Source organism: Musca autumnalis, unplaced genomic scaffold, assembly GCF_047663935.1.
Source record: "Musca autumnalis isolate F117 unplaced genomic scaffold, ASM4766393v1 scaffold_3, whole genome shotgun sequence".
NCBI classification, from domain to species: Eukaryota; Metazoa; Arthropoda; class Insecta; order Diptera; family Muscidae; genus Musca; species Musca autumnalis.
This window is the reverse complement of record NW_027411866.1, coordinates 250,594,671-250,619,880: the sequence shown is the minus strand read 5'-3', so window position 1 is coordinate 250,619,880 and position 25,210 is coordinate 250,594,671. Positions and strand designations below refer to the sequence as shown.

The window sequence follows — 25,210 nt, the reverse complement described above, 5'->3', positions numbered from 1 at the left end:
TTCTATAGACCCTTTCTCAAAGAAAGGGTGCTTCTATAGACCCTTTCTCAAAGAAAGGGTGCTTCTATAGACCCTTTCTCAAAGAAAGGGTGCTTCTATAGACCCTTTCTCAAAGAAAGGGTGCTTCTATAGACCCTTTCTCAAAGAAAGGGTGCTTCTATAGACCCTTTCTCAAAGAAAGGGTGCTTCTATAGACCCTTTCTCAAAGAAAGGTTGCTTCTATAGACCCTTTCTCAAAGAAAGGGTGCTTCTATAGACCCTTTCTCAAAGAAAGGGTGCTTCTATAGACCCTTTCTCAAAGAAAGGGTGCTTCTATAGACCCTTTCTCAAAGAAAGGGTGCTTCTATAGACCCTTTCTCAAAGAAAGGGTGCTTCTATAGACCCTTTCTCAAAGAAAGGGTGCTTCTATAGACCCTTTCTCAAAGAAAGGGTGCTTCTATAGACCCTTTCTCAAAGAAAGGGTGCTTCTATAGACCCTTTCTCAAAGAAAGGGTGCTTCTATAGACCCTTTCTCAAAGAAAGGGTGCTTCTATAGACCCTTTCTCAAAAAAAGGGTGCTTCTATAGACCCTTTCTCAAAGAAAGGGTGCTTCTATAGACCCTTTCTCAAAGAAAGGGTGCTTCTATAGACCCTTTCTCAAAGAAAGGGTGCTTCTATAGACCCTTTCTCAAAGAAAGGGTGCTTCTATAGACCCTTTCTCAAAGAAAGGGTGCTTCTATAGACCCTTTCTCAAAGAAAGGGTGCTTCTATAGACCCTTTCTCAAAGAAAGGGTGCTTCTATAGACCCTTTCTCAAAGAAAGGGTGCTTCTATAGACCCTTTCTCAAAGAAAGGGTGCTTCTATAGACCCTTTCTCAAAGAAAGGGTGCTTCTATAGACCCTTTCTCAAAGAAAGGGTGCTTCTATAGACCCTTTCTCAAAGAAAGGGTGCTTCTATAGACCCTTTCTCAAAGAAAGGGTGCTTCTATAGACCCTTTCTCAAAGAAAGGGTGCTTCTATAGACCCTTTCTCAAAGAAAGGGTGCTTCTATAGACCCTTTCTCAAAGAAAGGGTGCTTCTATAGACCCTTTCTCAAAGAAAGGGTGCTTCTATAGACCCTTTCTCAAAGAAAGGGTGCTTCTATAGACCCTTTCTCAAAGAAAGGGTGCTTCTATAGACCCTTTCTCAAAGAAAGGGTGCTTCTATAGACCCTTTCTCAAAGAAAGGGTGCTTCTATAGACCCTTTCTCAAAGAAAGGGTGCTTCTATAGACCCTTTCTCAAAGAAAGGGTGCTTCTATAGACCCTTTCTCAAAGAAAGGGTGCTTCTATAGACCCTTTCTCAAAGAAAGGGTGCTTCTATAGACCCTTTCTCAAAGAAAGGGTGCTTCTATAGACCCTTTCTCAAAGAAAGGGTGCTTCTATAGACCCTTTCTCAAAGAAAGGGTGCTTCTATAGACTCTTTCTCAAAGAAAGGGTGCTTCTATAGACCCTTTCTCAAAGAAAGGGTGCTTCTATAGACCCTTTCTAAAAGAAAGGGTGCTTCTGTATACCCTTTCTGAGAGAAAGACGGCTTCTGTATACCCTTTCCCTTTCTATAAACCCTTTCTGAAAGAAGGAGGGCTTCTATAAACCCTTTCTGAAAGAAGGAGGGCTTCTATAAACCCTTTCTGAAAGAAGGAGGGCTTCTATAAACCCTTTCTGAAAGAAGGAGGGCTTCTATAAACCCTTTCTGAAAGAAGGAGGGCTTCTATAAACCCTTTCCAAAGGAAAGGCTTCTTCTATAAACCCTTTCTGAAAGAAGGAGGGCTTCTATAACCCCTTTTTGAAGGAAAGGGGGCTTCTATAGAAGCCTTTCTAAAAGAAAAGGTGCTTCTGTATACCCTTTCTGAGAGAAAGACGGCTTCTATAAACCCTTTCTGAAAGAAGGAGGGCTTCTATAAACCCTTTCTGAAAGAAGGAGGGCTTCTATAAACCCTTTCTGAAAGGAGGGCTTCTAAAAACCCTTTCTGAAAGAAGGAGGGCTTCTATAAACCCTTTCCAAAGGAAAGGCTTCTTCTATAAACCCTTTCTGAAAGAAGGAGGGCTTCTATAACCCCTTTTTGAAGGAAAGGGGGCTTCTATAGAAGCCTTTCTAAAAGAAAAGGTGCTTCTGTATACCCTTTCTGAGAGAAAGACGGCTTCTATAAACCCTTTCTGAAAGAAGGAGGGCTTCTATAAACCCTTTCTGAAAGAAGGAGGGCTTCTATAAACCCTTTCTGAAAGGAGGGCTTCTAAAAACCCTTTCTGAAAGAAGGAGGGCTTCTATAAACCCTTTCTGAAAGAAGGAGGGCTTCCCTAGACCCTTTCCGAAGGAAAGGCTGCTTCTATAAACCCTTTCTGAAAGGAGGGCTTCTATACCCCCTTTCTGAAGGAAAGCGGGCTTCTATAGATCCTTTCTGAAAAAAGCGGGCTTCTAAAGATCTTTTCTGAAAGAAAGCGGGATTTTAAAGATCTTTCGGAAAAAAAGCTGGCCTCTATAGACCCTTTCTGGAAGAAAGCCGTGCTTCTATTCACCCTTGCCTGAAGAAAGGGTGCTTCTATAGACGCTTTCTCAAAGAAAGGGTGCTTCTATAGGCCCTTTATAAAGAAATGGTGCTTCAATAGACCCTTTCTCAAAGAAAATGGGCTTCTATAGACCCTTTCTCAAAGAAAATGGGCTTCTATACACCCTTTCTCAAAGAAAAGGTGCTTCTATAGACCCTTTCTCAAAGAAAGGGTGCTTCTGTAGACCCTTTATGAAAGAAAGAGGGCTTCTATTGACTGAAAGAAAGCGGGGTTCTTTATACCCTTTCTGAAAGAAAGCGGGCTTCTACAGACCCTTTCTGAAAGAAATTTTGAAATGATTAAGGTTTATCTATCTCAGTCCCTAGAAAAAATGCTCACCTATATATCCCAAATGTATGAATGTGCTAAAATTGAATTAGAAAAAACAATTATCTTATTTTTGTTGTTGTTTTCATCTTATAAAAGCAATTTTGTATTTTAACTAAAAATTGGTGTATATAAATTATGCATATTTTGTTTTGTTTTTTGTTTCTTCTTATTTACGTTTATGTTCTTCTCGTAGGGATAGTGTGTGTTGTTGTTGTGTGTTTTGTTAAGTATATGTATATGACGTATGATTTGTTGGTTCATGTAGTTCATCTTTTGTTGTTAAATGTGCCATAGTAGCAGTGGTTTGTTTTGTTGTTTGCAGATCATTATCATTCATCATCATCATCGTCGTCGCTTATCAAATACTTGGTTTGTTGTTGGTTTAGTTAGTAAAAGTTGTTAGCAAGAGAGTGTCTTTATTTGGTTTGTTTCAACTGTTAATGCCGCCACAGGACATGCATGCACACTCGTCGTATGGTAGAATGCGTTTGTCGAAGCGTCTGGCGGCGGCTGGGCAGCAGCCACTTATGCAGTAACAGTGAAACAGTAACCAAATGTTTTGTTTTTTTAAGAACAACAGCTTTTATAGGCTGGAGCTTTTTCATTATTCCTGCGATCGATTACCACTCGTTCAGGATTTTCGGCAGATTCTCGTCCAGCTGTTTTATCCAAAATGGCTTCAGCTAATTCGCAGAATGCACTTTCAATATTGATATTTGATTTGGCTGAGGTTTCTTTGAAGCGTATACCATGCTCACGGGCAATCTGGAAAGATAAAGATTAAATTATTTTTTATTTATTTCTTAACACTGAAGCCTTCCTGGCCTAATAAATGATCCTGAAAATTTTGAATAATTCTGTTGTATAATAAATTCCATGATTTATTGATTTTGGGTCCCCAGATTTATTTACTTTAAATATAGGATAAATTATTAAAGAAAGTTATATGTTGTCGGATATGTGGTCTCGTGTACGGACTTTATAAACAAATCTAACAATTGCATTCACCATTTGTTTGAGTTTATGAATAAGAGGACCTGTTGTGCCAGAGACGACCCCTATTTCGTATATAACTTGCGACAATAATAGTAAATGGTCTAAATGATTTTCACTCGAGGTGGAAAGAATAAATTAGTGGACTCTACCATAAATAACACCAATGTGTGCTTTGAATGTAAGCCTGGCATCCGACATTAAATCAACAATCTCAACCAGTTCACTTCTCACAAAAATATCTAGACTAAAATATCATAGCTTTCGTTTTAGAGGTGTTGACCTGCAACGAATTTAAAGATGTCCACTGGTAAAAGCTTATCCAAGTAAAAAATTAAAGAACCTTCCAAGATGCTAATACCTGAACCACTTCCACAAAATAACAAAAACGTTGTTGTTGTTGTAGCAGCATAAAAACCTATGTGGAAGCATAGGTTTGATGCTGGGTTGGCAGCCGCTGGACGAAACACTAACACTATGGTTTCGGGTCAATCCGGTACGAAAGAACCCGCTGCCGTGGTCGGCTTATATGAAAGGGCTATAATGGGCCCAAGATCAGCCTTGCTTACATACTTACATAGCTGGCCCATTACAGAACATTTGTTCTATAGGCCGAACTAAGAAAAGATCTCCAATTCTCTCTATTTGTTGCTTCGCTTTCTGGAATACAGCGCCTTTTCATCTCATCATCCACTTGTTTGCGCCATCTATTCCTTGGCCTGCCAATTCTGCGTGCACCGCCAAGCGGTCCGTGTTTATACACCTTTTTAGCGGGGTCATCATCGCTCATTCTTATGATATGGCCTAGCCAACGCAATCGCTGCATCTCGATACGTTTAACAATATTGATGTCGTTGTATAGCAGATACAGCTCGTGGTTCATGCGAGGTCGATATTCACTGTTTTCTCTCAAACACACCAAACACTGCCATGTCTGCTTGCGCAAGTGCCCAGGCTTCGGAGCCATACATCAGCACGGGTAGTATCAGTGTTTTGTAGAACGTTATTTTTGTTTGACGAGATGTGGCTTTGTTTTTAAACTGCTTACTTAAACCAAAGTAGCATCTGTTGGCCAATACAATTCTTCTTTTTATTTCACAACTGATGTCGTTTGTTGTGTTTACGGAGGTGCCGAGGTATACGAAGTCTTTTACTACCTCAATGTTATAGGAACCAACTTCCACAGTCGGTCCGAGCTCAATGGACGCATTGCGCGTCGACACCATCAACTTGGTCTTCTCACCGGTTACCGCCAGACCCACTTTAGCAGATTCTCCTTCGACCTTCATAAAGGTATCAGTTACTTCTTTTACTGATCGGCCTATGATGTCTATATCATCAGCATAAGCAAGTAACATGTGACTATTGGTGTAGATTGTGCCACTTCTTTTGACGTTTGCCTCTCGTATAACCTTTTCCAGCAGGATGTTAAAGAGATCACACGAAAGGCTGTCTCCTTGTCTGAAACATCTTTTGGTACCAAACTCTTCGGAGAGGTTCTTTCCTATTTTAACTGAGGACCTCGTGTCAGTTAAAGTCATTTTGCAAAGCCGGATTAGCTTTGCGGGGATACCAAATTCAGACATGGCTTGGAATACCTTTGAACGCAGCGGGCTGTCGAAGGCTGTTTTATAATCGACAAAAAGGTGGTAGGTGTCGATCTGCATCTCTTGGGTCTTTGGGATTTGCCGCAGGGTAAATATATGGTCAATGGTGGACTTGGCGGGTCTAAAGCCGCATTGGTATGGTCCAATTATCTCGTTGACCATAGGCTTTAATCGTTCGCACAATATCCCTGACACGATCTTGTAGGCAATAGGGAGTAGACTTATGCCCCTATAGTTAGAGCATACAGTCTTATCTCCCTTCTTGTGGACGGGGCACAGGATACTCAGGTTCCAATCGTCGGGTACTCGTTCTTCCTGCCAGATGGTGCTAACTAGCTGATGCATACACCTTATCAGCATGTCGCCTCCGGTTTTGAACAGCTCGGCTGGTAGGCCATCTGCTCCTGCCGCCTTATTATTCTTCAGCCGGTTTATTGCTGTCCTTACCTCATCTTGGCTGGGCGGTATACATTCAATACCATCTTCTGGGATTGGATCTGTGGTATCTTCGCCGTCTTCACTGCTATCGGATACCAACAGTTTGGAAAAATGTTCTACCAAATTACCTTGTTGGTCTCTACAGGAGGACATGCCTGTACCAAAGCCATCAGTTTGATGCTTGACTCTTTGGTAGAATTTTCGGACTTCATTCTGGCTCCTGTACATCTCGATTTGTTCACACTCCCGCTTTTCCATCTCTCTCTTTTTCCTGCGGAAAAGACGTTTCTCCTCTCTCCTTTTCTCCCTGTATCTCTCTCGTGCGCTACGCGTTGCTACGGATTGTAAAGTAGCCCTATATGCCGCATTTTTCTCTTCGGTGGCAGCACGACACTCCTGATCATACCATGGATTCCTTGGTGGAGGCCTCTGGTATCCAAGTATGGATTTTGCGGCTGTTTGCATGGAGTGGGCAATGCTTTGCCATTGCGCTGATATGTTATCGGGATGAGGAGTGCTTTGATTAAGCAATTGGGCTAGTTGAGTGGAATATGCTGTGGCTATCTGTTGTGATTGCAGCTTACCGATGTCTAACTTTCGTGTTGTGTCTGTTCGTACTTTGTTTGCTACGTTTAAGCTGGTGCGTACCTTTGCTGCAACAAGCTAGTGGTCCGAATCAATGTTTGCGCCTCGGAACGATCGTACATCCAACACGCTCGATGAATGTCTTCCATCTATCACAACATGATCAATTTGATTTCTTGTTTTCTGATCTGGAGACAGCCAGGTGCCCTTATGAATATCGAGATGATTAAATCTGGTACTGCTAACTACCATGTTTTTTGCAGCTGCAAAGTCTATCAGCCTCATACCATTGTCAGATGTTTCACTGTGGAGGCTGAATTTCCCGACTGTTGGGCCAAAGATATACTCTCTTTCCAATTTTGGCATTAAAATCGCCTAGAACAATTTTAATGTCATGGGCAGGACAACGGTCATATGTTTCTTCTAGGCGCTCGTAGAATATATCTTTGGTCTGTTCGTCCTTGTCTTCGGTTGGAGCATGAGCGCAGATAAAGCTGATGTTGAAGAATTTTGCTTTTAATCGAATTGTAGCAAGTCTTTCATTCACTGGGGTGAAGCTGGAGACCAGATGTTTTAACCTCTGACCAACTACAAAACCGCAACCGCTTTCCCAGTCCATCGTATTTCCAGTATGGCAGTAATGTCGGCCTTGTAATTTTCCAGTACATCTGCCAGGGCGTAAACTGCACCTTCTCTGTAAAGAGTGCGAACATTCCAGGTGCAGATTCGCAGATCATGGTCCTTAAAACGTTTGCGGTGGTCGTCAACTTTAGATGGGTTTGTTTTTCTTTTCTTTCGTTTTTTCATAGTAGGCTGCTTTTTTCTAGGGGGGTGAACGCGCGGCACATGTTAGCTCACTACCTTTAACGGGTGTTAAAGGCAGCTCCCCAGGTGACACCACGGGGAGGTCAGTGTCCACTTGAGATGAAAGAGGGACCAAGATAAATCCTGGGCTTTGCCATGTTAAAACCGGTCAGGACCGTTGCTTGGTATCTTCCATCCCCTACGTCACCCCAAGATCAGCCTTGGCGAATCCAAAAAAAATAAATCAACCAAATTAAACTCAATCCCATTTAAAAATACAAATTATGTTCTACCAAATAGTTAGGAGTGAAGAATGTTATAGGCCGACCTAGAAAAATTTAACTCCCTACTTAGTTTCACAACCATAGTTCCATGGCTAATACAGTTGAACGCTTTAGATAGGTCAAGCGATACCATAACACTTATCCTGTTAGCATTTTTATTCTGACGTATTGAATCGGTGAGATGTATCGGTAAATTCGAGGTGTTATGTCCTTTTCGAAATGCATATCGAGAAATGAATATCATGGGTGAAGAATATTCCAGCACCCGTTTTTAGAATAAAAAAAATCATTAAATACAAAGTGAATGTCATTTCCCAAGGTAGAGGCAAAGGACGCATTCACCATATTTACTAGTGTTGGGCAATCTCGTTCAATTGAGCGATCCGGATCACTGTCCTCATTCAAAGACGAATGAGTAACATCATAAAAACCAACGTGTGAAATTAAGTATACGCAGTTTTGTCAAAGAAATTACCGGTGTCCATTGAACGAGATACGTGATCCGGGTCGTTCAATTGAACGAGATTGCCCAACTCTAATATTAACATCTACGTTTATACAGACATATTGACCTTTAGAATGAAAAGCAAGGGACCTAAGATCGACGCTTGATCGAATATAGTGAGACAATCCTAGATCTAACTCCGCTCATCTCAACATATTGCGCTCATCTCAACATATTGCGCTCATCTCAACATATTGCGACTAACATATTGTCGGTGTCCTGCTTTTTTTTTCTTTTCCTTTATTTATTCCTCGTGGGAACATAGGGCATCAACAATACATTTATACAATGATCTATTATGCACAATTGTTTTTATATAATCCCATGATTTATCGATATTTGCCAATTCCTTGAGTACTGTTCTTCTCCAGGACATTTTTGGGCGACCCGGTCTTCTACTGCCCTGTGGATTCCAATATAGGGTCATTCTCGAGATCGTATTATGCGTCTTCCTCAAAGTGTGGCCAATCCAGTTCCATTTTTTTATCTGCATTGCAATAGGTGTTTCATCGGCTAATCTCCATAAGCATTCATTAGAAATAGTATTTGGCCAAAATATACCACATATGATTCGGAGACATTTGTTGATGAAAGTCTGAAGTCTCTGTATAATTTGCTCGTTATAGAACCAAGTTTCGCTGCCATATAACAATGTAGATTTTAGGCAAGCTTGTTATCTGTGTGTTTTCCACGTTTTTCTCAGCCGACCAAATGCGCTTCTTGCCTTATTAAGTCTGTTTGAGACATCTTCATCGATACTGCCAGCTATGTTCACAATGCTTCCTAAATAGCAGAATGATTCAACGTAAGGAATCGGTTGATTGTCAATTTTGATCGAATCGTCGTCGCGGTTGTTAAGTCGCATTGCATACGTTTTTTTAATGCTGATTTCTAGTCCAACTTCTCTTGCTAGTCGAACTAGATCATTTATTTTGTCCAGCATGTCGCAGGCCTTGTGTGACAGTAGACAGATATCATCTGCATACGCTAGGTCCTCGAGCTGCCTATTCAGACCCCATGTTATGCCTCGCCTCTTCCGGCACACCTTTAACATTATGTCATCCAACACTATTGCAAAAAGTAGTGGTGATAATGGACAACCTTGACGTACACCAACGTTTGTTTTGAATGGGATACTTAGTGTCCCATTATGAAGTACTTGTAAGTCGGCGTTCTAGCGATCTCCATATAGCTGCTCTTTTGATAGTGTCGAAGGCCTTTTTAAAGTCGACGAAGAGCAAGTATTAGGGTGTCCGCCATTCCGCAGACTGTTCAATAATTACTCTTAACGTGTTTAATTGGTCTAGGCAGCTGCGGTGTGGACGAAAACCAGCCTGTTCATCTCTAAGCTTGCCTTCGACGTTAGCTTGTCTCGTCAGGATTACTGTTGCAAGTACTTTGTATACGCTGTTTAGCAGTGTGATTCCTTCTCCAGTTTTCGCAAGTACGAAGGTCGTTTTTTTTCGGGATTTTGACAATTATTCCTTTTGTCCATACTGCTATACTGCCAGCTATGTTCACAATGCTTCCTAAATAGCAGAATGATTCAACGTAAGGAATCGGTTGATTGTCAATTTTGATCGCATCGTCGTTGCGGTTGTTAAGTCGCATTGCATACGTTTTTTTAATGCTGATTTCTAGTCCAACTTCTCTTGCTAGTCGAACTAGATCATTTATTTTGTCCTGCATGTCGCAGGCCTTGTGTGACAGTAGACAGATATCATCTGCATATGCTAGGTCCTCGAGCTGCCTATTCAGACCCCATGTTATGCCTCGCCTCTTCCGGCACACCTTTAACATTATGTCATCCAACACTATTGCAAAAAGTAGTGGTGATAATGGACAACCTTGACGTACACCAACGTTTGTTTTGAATGGGATACTTAGTGTCCCATTATGAAGTACTTGTAAGTCGGCGTTCTAGCGATCTCCATATAGCTGCTCTTTTGATAGTGTCGAAGGCCTTTTTAAAGTCGACGAAGAGCAAGTATTAGGGTGTCCGCCATTCCGCAGACTGTTCGATAAGTACTCTTAACGTGTTAAATTGGTCTAGGCAGCTGCGGTGTGGACGAAAACCAGCCTGTTCATCTCTAAGCTTGCCTTCGACGTAAGCTAGTCTCGTCAGGATTACTGTTGCAAGTACTTTGTATACGCTGTTTAGCAGTGGGATTCCTCTCCAGTTTTCGCAAGTACGAAGGTCGTTTTTTTTCGGGATTTTGACAATTATTCCTTTTGTCCATGCAGCGTCCACGTATTCCTCGCACCAAAATTTTGAGGTGTAGTAGTGGATGATGTTAGCGGTCACTTCAATGTCCGCTAAGAGTAGTTATGAGGGTATGTTGTCCTCTCCGGCTGCTTTATTTTTCTTTAGTTTAGCAATAGCTAGCATTGACTTCCTCGCTTCTTTCTGTGTCATTAACATTTTCAAACGCTGTGGGTTCGTCAGCATCTTCGGTATTCGTAAGTCCTTCAAAATATTCCCTCCATCTGTTGAGTTGCGCTTCTAGAGTTGTCAGTAGAGTTCCATCTCTGCCCCGCACTGGTTGATGTGTATTTTGTTTTTTATTGTGATTTTATTTATAAGTTGATGCAATTCTATGGTGTTGTTTGCACCCGCAGCGGCGTCTGCTTCTTTTGCCAAATTTTCCATATACTTTCTCTTGTCTTTTCTTGCCGATCGCTTAACAGCTTTAGCAATCGCGTTGTATTGAGGTTTTTGTGAACTGTCCTCGTTCACCCGCGCTTTCTGTTCATTTCTTTGTTTTATCAAAATTCGGGTTTCTTCGCTTATCCATGGTTTTCTGTTTGACTTTTGTACGTTCTTTCATCTTATACGTTCATTCATCTTTGTGCTGAATTCCGTTGATTTTTCTGGCCGCTTGAGTTTGCCAGTGTCCCATCGTTTAGTTTTTTTTTTTTATTTTGTGCGAGTTCCTGTGGGCTCTTAGTTTAATTTCTATTTTCGCAGTGAGCAATTCGTGGTCGCTATCGATGTCCGCGCCTCTCTTTGTACGCACATCTAACAGGCTTGTCCTCCACCTTTTACTTATACAAATGTGATCTATTTGGTTTCTCGTCTTTCCATTAGGGGAGGTCCAGGTGTACTTGTGTATATCCTTATGTGGGAATATCGTTTCACCTATTATCAACTCAAATGTCTGGCACATATTCACTAAACGCTCGCCGTTGTTATTCCTGATGCCTAGCCCATGTGTACCCATGACGTGGTGCAGCCCCATGTTCGCGCACCCTACTTTCGCATTGAAGTGGCCCATTAATACCATTACGTCTTTTCTGGCTGTAGAGTTGCATATTTTTGTCAATTGCTCATCGGTATCATCGGCTTCCTCCGTAGGCGCATAGCATTGTATGATTGTGATGTAAGTTTTTTTAATAGCACTACTTAATCGGGCAGTTATGATCCTGTCATTAACGGGACACCATGATATAAGGGCATTTTTCATTCGTTTGACTATTATTATTCCCACACCTTTTTCGTGCCTATTCATATGACCGCTGTGGATGATTGATTAACATGGTAGAATCATTACAAGGTAGGACATAGCAAACAGCTGATTACAATTTTTTTCTATTGGTTTGCTTATTCTTTCAAATCAGTATACACAAATTGTGTATGGTTTTGAAAAATATGACAAAATATTTTATTTATATTAAAATTCAGTCGAAATGAAAATTGTTATTACAACATTTATTATTTATATTTATTACAACATTGTGTTGAAATATACTTTTGAACATATACAGAAGCAGACTCTGTAAAGAAAACTTAGCCTCCCATTCATTTTTCGCGTTTTAGTCCATGATCCAAAATATCAAATAAACAGTACAACCTGTTGCATATTCAGTTATGGCAATTCTGACAGAATAAGCAAATACACCCAGGCCTTGTTTTTCACAATTTGTTCGAACCTGACCTACCTTCCAAATTATTGTACCATGACAATAATCTAGAAGGTAGGTCAGGTTCAAAAAAATTATGAAAAACAAAGCCTGGGTGTATTTGCTTATTCTGTCAGAATTACTATAAATAAATACATATGTAACAGGTTGTGCTGTTTATTTGATTTGTTGGGACATTAACTAAAAACGTGAAAAATGAATGGGAGGCCTCAGATGATACATAATTATAATCACTTTTCAAACACCTGCATGACCCTTTTTTGATTAAGCATTTTTCAATCTTCCAGATGATTAGTAGACAGCGGAATTTTATGCAACCCCTATTTTTGGTCCGATTCATGTCAAATTTTGAGACTGGCCATATTTTTGGCTTCTGATTACATTGCAATCGAAACATATGACATATGCAAAATTATGCAAAATGCATAAATTTTTGCATATGCAAAATTTATGCATTTTACATATTTTCTTATGCAACAAATATTTCAATAATAGGTACAAAAATGTTTGTGTGTACAATTTTTCTGTTTAAAATTCTCTTCAGACAAGTCAATAAAATAGAGAAATGTATAACCACAGCAACAACCTTCAAAATACCGAAAATCGGGAGGTATCGGTCTATGGGGGCTATATGAAGGCCTGCACCCAAACTGACAAATTTTAGGTGGAAAGTCTTTTACCCCCAGGGAAGACTTAATACCAAATTTCAGCCATTTCGGAGGGATATTGAGGGCACAACCTTCAAAATACCGAAAATCGGGAGGTACCGTTCTATGGGGGCTATATGAAGACGAGGACCTATACCGACAAATTTCAGGTGGAAAGTTTTATACCCACATCGAAGACTTAATACCAAATTTCAGCCATTTCGGAGGGATACTGAGGGCACAACCTACAAAATACCGAATATCGGTAGGTACCGTTCTATGGGGGCTATATGAAGACGTGAACCTATACCGACAAATTTCAGGTGGAAAGTTTTATACCCACAGGAAAGACAAAATGCCAAATTTCAGTCATTTCGGTGGGATATTGAGGCCACAACCTTCAAAATACCAGAAATCCGGAGGTACCGTTCTATGGGGGCTATATGAAGACGTGGACCTATATCGAGAAATTTCAGGTGGAAAGTTTTATTACCTCCAAGGAAGTCTTAATACCAAATTTCAGGCATTTCTGAAGAATATTGAGGCCACAACCTTAAAAATACCAGAAATCCGGAGGTACCGTTCTATGGGGGCTATATGAAGGCGTGAACCTATGCCTAGAAATTTCAGGTGGGAAGTTTTTTACCCCCAACGAAAACTAAATACCAAATTTCAGTCATTTCGGTGGAATATTGAGGCCACAACCTTCAAAATTTGGGAATTTGGGAGGTACCGTTCTATGGGGGCTATATGAAGACGTGGACCTATGCCGACAAATTTCAGGTGGAGTGTTTTATACCCCCAACGAAGACTAAATACCAATTTTCAGTCATTTCGGTGGGATATTGAAGCTACAACTTTCAAAATACCGAATATCGGTAGGTACCGTTCTATAGGGGCTATGTGAAGACGTGGACCTATGCGGACAGATTTCAGTTGTAAATTTGCATACCCCTAACGAAGACTTAATACCAAATTTCAGCCATTTCGGTGGGATATTTAGACCACAAATCCTTGAATATATTTTTGCATATGGTTTTGCATATGCTCATTTTATGCAGATATGTACAAATATGTCAAAATATGCACGAAATGCAGAATAAGCAAAATATGCAAAAATTTCTGGGCATAATTCGTTTTATTTTGTAATAAAACGAGTTTCTGTCTAATCAGATTTTCTCTACGACCATCCTAACCATATATGCATTTGCATAGGATTCCGCAGTCTAATGATTAGTATGTGACAATAAATAAAAAAATGGTCACATTCTAAACACATCAATGATTTATTTGTGATTGCTACGCATTTGTTGTTGTATTTTAAAATTGAACCATTTTTAATCATTACAGGGAGCCACTTTCGTGTCCCTTTCTGATCATACAAGCGACTTAATCAGTTTTTGATCACCAAAAGGACTCCAAAAAGACTCCGCAATGTGATTTTTGAAAAAACAGTCTTCCAAATGCTAGTTAGGTAATAATTTGAAAGAATAAGCAATCCAATAGAAAAAAATTATAATCAGCTGTTCGCTATGGCCTCCTTTGTACTGATTGTTTATTTATTCCATTCAATAATACCAAAGCCTTCAAGGCCAAAAAATAGTATTAACAATATATCCATATACTGGATTTTCTGATTATTGGGATTGTACTGAGCAAAAAAGTCCACTAGACCATATGTCTACGGTGAAAATCGAGCCCCCGGATTTTGACTTGACGTTTTTTTCAAGGTTTTTTTTTTGGATATTTTGGCATATATATAACAGCCAAACCACTGAGATTTTCGATCCAACACAAAGACAAAAATTGTAGCCAAGACAATAATTAAGAACTCTCTAGTACATAGCAAAAGCATTAGAATGCTCCTTCAGGCAGTTATGGCCCCGAGAATGTGCACATTTTTCGGAAAATATCGATAAATTACACTGTGCTACAAAATTTGACTCAAAGTCAGTGGGTGGAAATTTCCTTTTGGAGATGAAAGCCATTGGGGAGTGTACTAAGAGCGCAAAAGGAAATTTTCAGGATAGGTCAAGTTTCTGAGTTATGGTTTGGTCAAAATATCCTTGAAAAAATTCAAGTCAAAACCGGGGGCTCGATTTTCACCGTAGAAATATGGTCTAGTGGACTTTTTTCCTCAGTACAATCCCAAGAATCAGAAACTCCAGGCGCACACTATCACTTCTTTCCTTCCATACAAATCGCCCCGGCCTATTCCCCAGCCATAAATAACTACCAAAAAGGAAAAAAAATAAATGGGTCTATCTTGTATTGCCACTAAACTTGAGTTGCGTTGTCAGTTGTCTGCGCGACTGAGACGAAATGTTGTACCATTAATGTCAACTCAACTGGGTGGTCGATAAACATGTTATCGATCAATGTTTTTTCAAACTTGTGACCTCTATTCTCCAAAAAAAAAAAAACATTTCAAAAATAATTGCGCTTTGGATAACTCTTTTGTGTATTCAACAATTGCATGGCTCAATCTACATTGTCGAAAGTATGAAAGGAAGTTGTCCACTTGATAGAGGACAAATTGTGCCAAAATTGGATTGGATTTGCTGCTGTCCGCTCCAAAGGCGATAGATTCACTTATTGTGATGGACTACCACCAGTGTCGATGAAGTTTATTTTATTTTGAGGCATTTTCTTTTTCAACTTTGCTTTAAAGTGAATCCAGACTCTGCCACTCTTCATACGTTCGTGTTGGAGGTTCATGGCTGTTTAAACTGTCCGAAATGGACCTCCACGCTTCATCCGCTGTGGCTTTGGTTTCACCAAAACTCCCGAACTCCTCGGGCTAGTTTGGATTTTCACTCAGTTTATCAATTAATATTTTTTTATTAATATTAATAATAAAACTGCTGCTTTGTCGTTATTTTCACCATATTGATACACAAAATTAATTAATGATGCAAAGAATCAATAATTGTTAATAAAATGTTTATTTTTCCTTCTATTTTACTTCTTGTTTCTTCGAAAATGTTCACTGCAACTGAAAATTTGTGGTTGCTGAAAAACAGCCGCTTCGTCAACTGAGATTCGCAACTTCAGTTGAGAATTGTCATACGTGGATCAATTTTGACAACTGGCAACGCCACTCAACGATAATTGTTATCGAAGATCGACCCCAAATATTCGATGCAAATAATGGCCATTAGCAACAAGCTGTACAAGATAATAGACAAAGTAAAATACAAATAAGTGACTCCCAGTATCCTAGACACAAACGTAGTACCCACAAAAAATGTCTAGCGCGCAGACAGTCACATTTAATTTGCACAGCAACAAGCCCTCCATAAGAAAAAAATTTGTATTCCTCAATAGTACTTTCATGTGTAGTTACAGCAGTTCCCAATCGATTATCTTGGATTGAGTCCCAAAATAGCTTAACCGTTTGAAGCGAAACGCATTATTTGACTGTGAGAATATCCTAAGTTCAACTGGTAAGTAATTCCAAAGTCTGGCCCTACGTTTTAAAAATGATGTCTCAAATGTAGAATTATCAGCCATGTCACAGATTCCGATCGGAATGGTTTCAATTCCGTAATTTCATTTCAATCGTTTTTGTTCTAGCTTCCTCAGATTTCGATAGATTTCGTGAATTCCGAAAATCTTATTATTTGGCATAAATATGGCAACATTAGAGGAATCCCGTAATATTTTCACTAAAACCCATAGGATATTTCTGGTATATAGATTCAATATTTTCTACATTGGCTGTTTAAAAATTGTATAGATCCTGCTCTTGCCCGAAGTAATGTCTGAAAATATTTGGTTTGTGCTCTTCAAGTCTTCTTCAATGGGTGTAAAGCAATTGTATTGAGGTGGACTCTTTGTACGACAGAGTGATTTGCTAGATGCTGTTCATTGGATACTGCAATAAGAAAAGCAAGAATAGTTTGCCACAGATTCTAACGGTTATTTGAATATACCAACATGCATGGAATTTAATATGTATTGCTGAATGAGAGGAACTTTATGAACTAAATGAACTATATAAACGCAAAAGCTGGATATAGTTCCTTGTCCGGAATAGTTCCATGGAACTAGTTCGTTCCGGAACTACACAACTCTTTTGTTCACAATAATATAATTTTATTTTTCCCTTTAACTGATTTCCTAACTCTTGTGCCAGACACTGAAAATAACACATGAAAATATTTTAGTTTTTAGGTGAGAGCGGATGTGAAGGAGCTCCCTTTCTCCCTTCTTACCCATAAGCTCAAAACGTTTTCATGAAAATTTTCATAGTCTGGCACAAGACTTATTTTCTATTGTTATTTGATTTTCATTATACCCTCAGCCTTAAGGCTAGAAAGGGTATATACACTTTCATACGGGCAAAATGTGCCTCATCGAAATCATGGTTTTAGACCCCAAGTATGTTTGGACGAAATGTGTTTTAGACAATTTGGAGTTGATTTAGCAATGTCCGTCCGTCTGTCTGTCTGTCTGGCTGGTGCGCACGATAACTCTCGAACGGATGAACCGATCCCGTTCAAATGTTGGCTTTCGTAATATTTTGCCCAAACTTAGTTTAAGTTCGAAGATGGGCTATATCGGTCCACTCCTTCCGGTACCTCCCACACAAAAGTTCGAAAATGTTCGGAAAATTTGTGCGCACGATAACTCTTGAAGGGAGTAACCGATTTGGTCCATACATTGTCTATCGTGAAACCTGTACCAGACATAAATGAGGTTTCAATATGGACTCAATCGGTCCACTCCTTCGGGTACCTCCCACACAAAATTTCGGAAAAGTTCAGTTTAGGGCCATCTCTCGAATTGCTTTGATTTTTGTTTTAGCAACTGCCCCCTATACGACGGTACAAGCTTCATTAGCGGCAAGTCCATACTTCCTGAGAAAATAGCATGAAAGTTGCAAAAAAAAAACCCTATGACACCGTGTGAGGTGGTTGGAGCCTAAGATAACTCTAGAACGGATCTGCCGATTCGGTCCAAAATTTGGTCTTAGTAATATTTTGTCCAAACATAGTTTAAGTTCGAAGATAAGCCATATCGGTCCACTCCTTCAGGTACCTCCCCCACAAAATATCAAAAATGTTCGGAAAAATTGTTCGTACGGTAACTTTTGAAGGGAGTGGCAGAATTGGTCCATACCTTACACATCCTAATATATCTACCAGATATATTAGGATGTGTAAGAGGTATCTATCTGGTACCTCCCACACAAAATATCGGAGAAGTTCACTTTAAGACCCGATATCGAATCACTTCGATTTTTGTTGAAGCAACTTGCATTCGCTCCCTCAATTACGATGGTAAAAGTTTTTTTTAGGGGCAAGTCCATACTTCTTGAGCAAACAGCCCGAAACGTGTAAAAACCCCCTATGGCACCATATGTTGTGGCTGGAGATCCACTTCCATAACGGTCAATGTCGATCCATTCCTTTTTAATCCTTAATCCTAATCAACATTTTTTTCGTTTCATACGCCCAACATTTTTAAAACCCTCTAAATACATACGTTTTTTTTTTTTGGGAAAAAATGGTTTTAATATACACAGGCTGAGGGTATATCTCTGTCGGCCAAGCCGACTGATACTTTTTTACTTGTTTTTTAGATAATTGAAAATAAATTGTCATTGACCCATACTCAGCCACCGTGTCAGTTTAGGGCATTGGGAACAATGTGTACTGCTGCTGGTTTCGCAACGATAATGTAAGATGGACCGATACGTATTCTCCACTAATCCTACAATCTAAGAGCTGTCAATCTGCTCCGAAGGCAGTGTTCCGGATACAAAAATGGGTTCTCAGTGGAATGTCAATGTAATAGCCTAGACAGACGGCAGTCTTAATTTGCATTAACAGCCTTAATTCAAATTAATTTGAACATTATCCCCTTTCTTAATGCACAAAATCAAAGGAAATTTAAACTGAATTAAGCAATTTCAATATGGCAATGCTGTTGAAAATCAATTGTCTTTTGTCAAATTTCCATGTTTAAGAAAATAAAAAGGGAAAGCAAATCAGCAATTTTCGCGTTTCTTCAAAATAAGTAGTGGTCTTTCGCGAGTAGAATAGCAGCTAATCGTTTTTCACGCCTTTTAACAAATCTCTTTTTCAAATTTTTATTTTCACAAAAAATGTCATTACCCAACATACCAATTCTATCGAAAATTATATCTTTCTCAAATGTTTTTTAAAGTTTTGCAATATTTTTATAATATTAAAAAGACTCAAAAATATCGCGAATAAATTAAATTTATTTTTGCTTCATCGTGGTGAAAAGGTACATGGTACAAAGTGTATTTGTTTCGCATATTTTGGCGAACTTTTGTAAAGCTTTATGAAATGGTCTGCTGGGTACAAACAAACAACACAAACAGCTGTTTCATAAATGCAGATACTATCGTCTGTCAGGGCGAAAAATTAATTCAAATTAGGATATTTTTAATGCAAATTAACTCTGCCGTCTGTCTAGGGTATAACTGGACATTTGTTGGGTCAGTATTGAAGGAGATTGACTAAAAGTTAGGGTGAGAAACTATTAAATATTATAACTCAAGCTTTTAAAGACCCCACTTGTAGATGCGCGGTTTTCGAATAGTTCGCTGATAACAAGTCAGTAACAAATGTCTTCTTCTTTATTTGCCAATTCGGTTTTCGAATTATAGGCGACCAAAACAATATTACAAAAAATCGTATTTGCTTAGGATTTTATAATTTCACATATTTTTCAGGATCTCTGCAAAGGCATCTCTGTCTCTAGCATCACTTAAAAGTCTTCCAGAATCCCGAATTCCCGTCCATACTTGGATATTGTCTAGCCATATAGTTTCTTTTCTGCCTCTTTCAGCACTGTCAGACAACAGCTTATATTGCTGCCTAACAGACAACATATTTGCCTTACAATGAAGATGTTCCACATTTGGACGAAAACTGTTGCAATTCGGAGACCGTTTTTCATCTCGGAAAAAATGTGCTCTAAATTTATGTTGACGCCATTTTCCTATTGGGTCAGAATTAATTTAACAATGCAGAATATGTGTGCTTCGAATACAACAATTCTACAACCAACCAAACTCTTATCACTGGTCCGATTGATTGATATCTTGATTTATCTGAATAAAATGTATGAAAACAGCTGTCGAAAAATCGTGATAGAGACATTAACACCATAATATACGCTAGTTTAAACTAGAATCTTAGACTCTTACTCTGCAAAATGTGAATATGTATATTTTCGTAATTAGAGTAAAAAAAACGTGCATTTCATTTGGTGTGCTGCCCCAAACTTAATAGGCATTGACTTGAGTTTCATGGATATCTAACCTTGTCAACTATGCCCTTTTTCTTTTTTGTTTATAAATCATTTGAACTTTCTAGGTCAAGTTTTGCAATACAGATACATTTACAAAGAGTCGTTGAATTTTACGATTGTCAAAAATTATTGATAAGAAATTGTTGACTACGTATTAAAGTTATTTAATTTTAGTACTGATGACTAAAAAGTGATTAATTTTATATCAAAGGTAACTTATCACGCCTACATTTATATATGTACACATGTATGTATGTCTGAACTTACCGCTTCTCCACGTTCTTTACTAACAATGCGCTTATCTGTCATATCGCATTTGTTGCCCAAAATCATTTTTTCCACGTCTTCATTTGCATGCTATTTTAAAGAAAAAAAAGCATTTTTATTAACAATAATAATAATAAAATATGATATGCCGCGATGTGCGTGTGTGTGTTTTATGCTTACCTCGTCTATATTTCTCAGCCATTTGACTATGTTTTCAAAACTTTTTTCATTTGTTATATCATATACCAGCATTATACCCATTGCGCCTCGATAATATGATGTTGTGATTGTATGGAAACGCTCCTGTCCCGCAGTATCCCATATTTGCAATTTGATTTTTTTACCCCTGAGTTCGACGGTTTTAATTTTAAAATCAATTCCTGTAAAAAAGTGATAAGGCGATATTAATAAATTATATAAATATCTAGTATATATGTGGATGCAAATTCTTAACTCCATTACTCTCATATACCAAATACATTTTAGTTATCCCCCAAAGTGATCTGTGTCAGGTTTGTTTTTATTTAATATACTCTTCAATCCCTTTTACAGTTTCTTTGATATACCATTTACCTTTCTGTGTATGTATTGCCGACAATGTTTATACTAAATTAACAAAAATCAGCTGAGAAATTGTTTAATTAAAATATTTGCAACGCTTTTGATTAAAAATTACACAAAAAACAAAACCTGGCAACCCCTATTTCTAGATAGGTTTATTAAAACATCGACGAATGCGTCATTTTTTTTATGTAATTAATTAACTACGATGTTGATCCATTCTACTTGTAGAGCAATGTCCATTTTCGACCCCCCTGTAACTCGCCTCATATGAGACAATCAACAAAAATAGAACAATGCGTGTAAAAAAGGAAGAAAAAGGGGGTTTGTCACACCAATCACAATCATCATCATATACATATACTACAATTAGGACAATGATGACAAATAAATGTCAAAAATAACTGTCGGGAGAGGGAGTAATGGGAAGATGATGACAAGTAGAACATAACACCCATATAGACATTAATAACACTTTGCAAATGTTTTTCCACAATACACAATAAATTCGCTGCTTCTTTTTTCTTCTGTGTTACACCACGCCCTTTTAAGTAGATAAAAATCCTCCTTTACGATCTAAGCACATCTCGAACAAAGAACGCCCCGTAGATGATGAACCTTCACTCTCTAGATTGGAACTTGGACTTAAGCCGGCTCGGCGACTGCAACAACACTTACCAATGGTCGATATAAATGTGGAGGTGAATGCATCGTCAGAGAATCGGAACAGTATACAAGTTTTTCCAACACCTGAATCTCCAATTAGCAACAGTTTGAATAAAAGATCATAGGTTTTCTTGGCCATTATTAAGTAGTTTGTTAAACAAATTTATATGTGTCCCTTCTTTGTAGTTTTGTTTTTTCTTCTATTTTTCGAGAAGAGGTTAAATTCTTTCTTTATTTTGCGATGTTTCTTTATTATGCTACGTTATTTTTGGAGTTGATATAGGTTTGTTTTTTTCTTTTTCTCCTCTTTAGGGGTGCTTAGATCGATTTGGTGGTTCTTAAATCGATAACAAAAGAATCAAAGTATGCAAAATCGGTATTTATCTATTGAGGCAAGGCAACATGTTAACTTTTCTACTTATAGTATGGTTATATTGGTTATATTAGAGCTGTGTTCCAGAACTAAAAACTTTTTACAATTTTTACGACTTTTACACATTTTACTCGAAAAAGCGTTCCCGTACACAAAAAAGTTGTAAAATGTTCACTTCTCTTTAAACAAAAATGGCGCTGAATGAAGCTCTCTTTAAAAACCTTTTACACGACAAATTTGGGCGAGTAAAAAAATAGTAACATGGTTGCCGGCGTCTGATTGGCTGATACGCCGACTTTGACATTTGTTCCAGTTTTTTGACGTATTTTCCATTTTTCCGTTCCCGAACTATTTCAAAAAACTTGTATGTGAGAACAAATTTTTTTGCAGTTCTTTCTTTTACGAGTTTTACCATTAAAAAGTACGGGAACGAAGCTTATAATTGACATTTGAAAGCCAAACCCATTGGGTTAATCCGGTTAAGTGTAATAGCACGTTTATATATAACCGGATTTGACAAACCCACTGGGTTTCAAATGTCAATTACGTCAAACAAATCCTCATGTAGAAGGTTAACCCTGCAAAAGGCTATAATATAAACATGGCCTAACCGGGGTATTAACAAAATAAACAAAAACAAAATGCATGTATTTTGTTTTTGTTTTTTTTTTTCGAACGCACACGCAACACGCAATTAATTAGGTAAAGCCTTTAGAGAGAAAAATGTGTGTGTGTTTTTGAAACGACATGGTGACACATGCAACCAAGATCTATTTAACAGGTCACGTAAGTAGCACAAATACAAATCTGTTTTGGCCAAAAATTCTTCAATATGTCAAAATGTTTGTTTACGTTTTCATACAATTTATTCACAATAACAAAAAATTTGACAGATTGAAACCAATCAGCTGGCCGATTTACGCCACCTTATTACTTCATCATGCATGCAACCTTACACGATATGTTTTTTTTTACATATGGGTAGTCACATTTGTATACAAAATGTATATGGAGAGTGACAACACATATGTAAAATAACATATCGTGTAAAGGCCTCGTCACATAAGAGGATTTCTGGCTTAATTCATTAAGTTGCTTTTTCTTCCGGCTTTAAGTCAAAAGTCAAAGCATACGAAAGTCGTGTTTCAGCACATATTCAGCCGCGTGCAAATGCCGCACTTTACGCGGCTGAATATGTGCTAAAACACGATTTTCGTATGCTTTGACTTTTGACTTAAAGCCGGAAGAACAAGCAACTTAATGAATTAAGCCAAAAATCCTCTTATGTGCTTTGACTTTTGGCTTAAAGCCGGAAGAACAAGCTACTTAATGAATTAAGCCAGAAATCCTCTTATGTGACGAGGCCATAAAGGCCTGGGTACATAAGCTGCCTCGCCTGGTTGCCTTGCTTTCCTGCTTCATTTCTGACATAACAAAAATAAAAGAATGAACAAGAAAAGTGCAGCCTAGTTCGAAATGTTGTTGTTGTTGTAGCAGCATAGAAACCTACGTGAAACACAGGTTTGATGATGGGTTGACAGCCGCTGGACGAAACACTATGGTTTCGGGTCAATCCGGTACGAAAGAACCCGCTGCCGTGGGATTGAGTTTGAAATTGGCTCGGGCTCCTTTATTCCTTTATTTTATGTTATGTCAGAAATGAAGCAGGAAAGCAAGGCAACCAGACTAGGCAGCTTATGTACCCAGGCCTTAAAGTACCCATTAAGCCGAAAACAAATCCAAAGTTTGAGCAAGGTTTTGCGTCAGAATAAAGAAAAATTTAAACTTGGCAGTACTTTGTATTTTAATCTTCTACAAGAAATTACACAAAAGTTTACTCAGACGTTGGACGTATTAAGTCTGTCTGGTTACTTTTCCAGCAAGAATTGTCCAGCAAGAACTTTCTCAAATGGTCTGTTCCAGTACTGCAAGAATCTACTAATTTTAACTATTTTTTTCGATAACATAAAGGAAAAATTGTTATCGTAGTAAAAAGTAGTAACTTCTTGCAGGTTCTGGAACAGAGCAAGAGTGTACAATTTTTATTATCTTTTGCAAGAAAATTGTACACCTTCCCAGCAAAAACCGGCAAGCGATCAGCTGATTTGCCAAAAAAGAACAATTTGTCCGCCAATGAAGGAAAAAAGGAAGCAAAAATGTAGTATTTTATTAAAAACAAAAAAGAAAATTACCCAAAAGAGGATTTTTTTCCAGTTTGCAACTTTGTCCTAAAAAAATAATACAATTAGACTTGCTATTTCCGCAATAAAATTGTTTTTAATTTTCACAAACATAAATCAACGAAAAATTAAAAACAGATGATTGATTGTTTTCAGGAAGAAGAGGAGTTACAAGTTCTTGCTAGAAGAAATTTGTCCAGAAAGAATTTGCAAACTCTCAGTAAAAGAACTGTCAAAATGTCTCTCTCAAATCACTCTCTTTTGCTGACTTTTTGTGTTAAAAGACGACTTCCAGCAACTATTGGTACAAATTTGGTCTGTTCCAGAACTGCAAGAATCTACTAGTTTTTACTATTTTTTCCAATCACTCAAGGGAAAAAATGTTATCGTAGTAAAAAATAGTAGCTTCTTGCAGGTTCTGGAACAGAGCAATTGATAAAAATGTTAGGGAAAGTGTTTATTGAATCTTGCAATAAACACTTTCCTTCCCAGCGAAAAAGTTTGGAAGTAGTGCAATGCAGAGTTAAGCTGAAAACACATACAACGTTTGGGAAAAGTTTTGTGTCGGTTTGGCCGTTTTTACACTGTTGGGCATGATGTCGAAAAATTCAAATTAATATGAAATATATGCCGGCAAACACATCAACTCCGGACTTTGGTGTCGGCATCGCCCTGTTGTTGTTGTTTTTTTTTTTTTGTCAACGCCCAACGCAAAACTTTACTCGAACGTTGTATTTATGATTTCACAACATCTTTGAATGCAGTCCACACGGAGTTATGACAAATGCACTCCGTTCGATACATTTTAGAAGCACTCGCTTAAAGATCCCTACAGGCCAATTTGTTGATCCCTATAAATGACGTCGCAGTCTTTTTTTTTTTCAAATATAAAAATGAGTGTCTAAAATTCTAAGAGTTTGTTTAAAAAATAAAGATATACAAATTAAAGTCGGAACATAGCGGTAATTCACGAGACGGAAATTAATTTTGAAGTGGAGTTGGAGTAAATTTCGAAATCTTTAGTGGGATTCTGTAACTCATTTACCGACAAAAATCGGTAAAATTAAATAGCAAAATTATGACTAAAAACATAAAGGAAAGTTGGCATCACTGTTTGTGTCGGTAGAAGCTAGCGACTACTTTTTATTCATCGTTAACTTACCGAAAAATTTCGTTAATTATCGAAATTATAAGCAT

The 25,210-nt window shown here is 38.2% G+C and overlaps 1 protein-coding gene across 2 annotated transcripts; it reads right to left on the bottom strand.

The window, feature by feature from the left end:
• Positions 1 to 2,959: 2,959 nt before the first annotated feature.
• Rab10 (RAS oncogene family member Rab10) lies at positions 2,960 to 21,827 on the bottom strand. Of its 2 annotated transcripts, none has more exons than XM_073977803.1 (4): positions 21,473 to 21,827; positions 20,414 to 20,613; positions 20,234 to 20,323; positions 2,960 to 3,657 (listed from the first exon to the last, which is right to left on the bottom strand). In XM_073977803.1, exons 1-4 carry the CDS (start codon positions 21,597 to 21,599, stop codon positions 3,460 to 3,462), a joined length of 615 nt encoding a protein of 204 aa, XP_073833904.1. In that variant the 5' UTR covers positions 21,600 to 21,827; the 3' UTR covers positions 2,960 to 3,459. The 2 variants fall into 2 exon arrangements, with proteins under 2 accessions (XP_073833904.1, XP_073833905.1); XM_073977804.1 differs by lacking the exon at positions 21,473 to 21,827 and adding an exon at positions 21,368 to 21,467.
• Positions 21,828 to 25,210: the final 3,383 nt, after the last annotated feature.

What these genes read in the sequence shown, in the direction of transcription:
- Rab10 (XM_073977803.1), bottom strand. Translation starts at nt 21,599, where the DNA reads ATGGCCAAGAAAACCTATGATCTTTTATTCAAACTGTTGCTAATTGGA. An exon ending in CACATTTATATCGACCATTG is followed by an intron (nt 20,614 to 21,472) that starts GTAAGTGTTGTT and finishes ACTTTTTTACAG; the next exon opens with GAATTGATTTTAAAATTAAA. An exon ending in GGCTGAGAAATATAGACGAG is followed by an intron (nt 20,324 to 20,413) that starts GTAAGCATAAAA and finishes TCTTTAAAATAG; the next exon opens with CATGCAAATGAAGACGTGGA.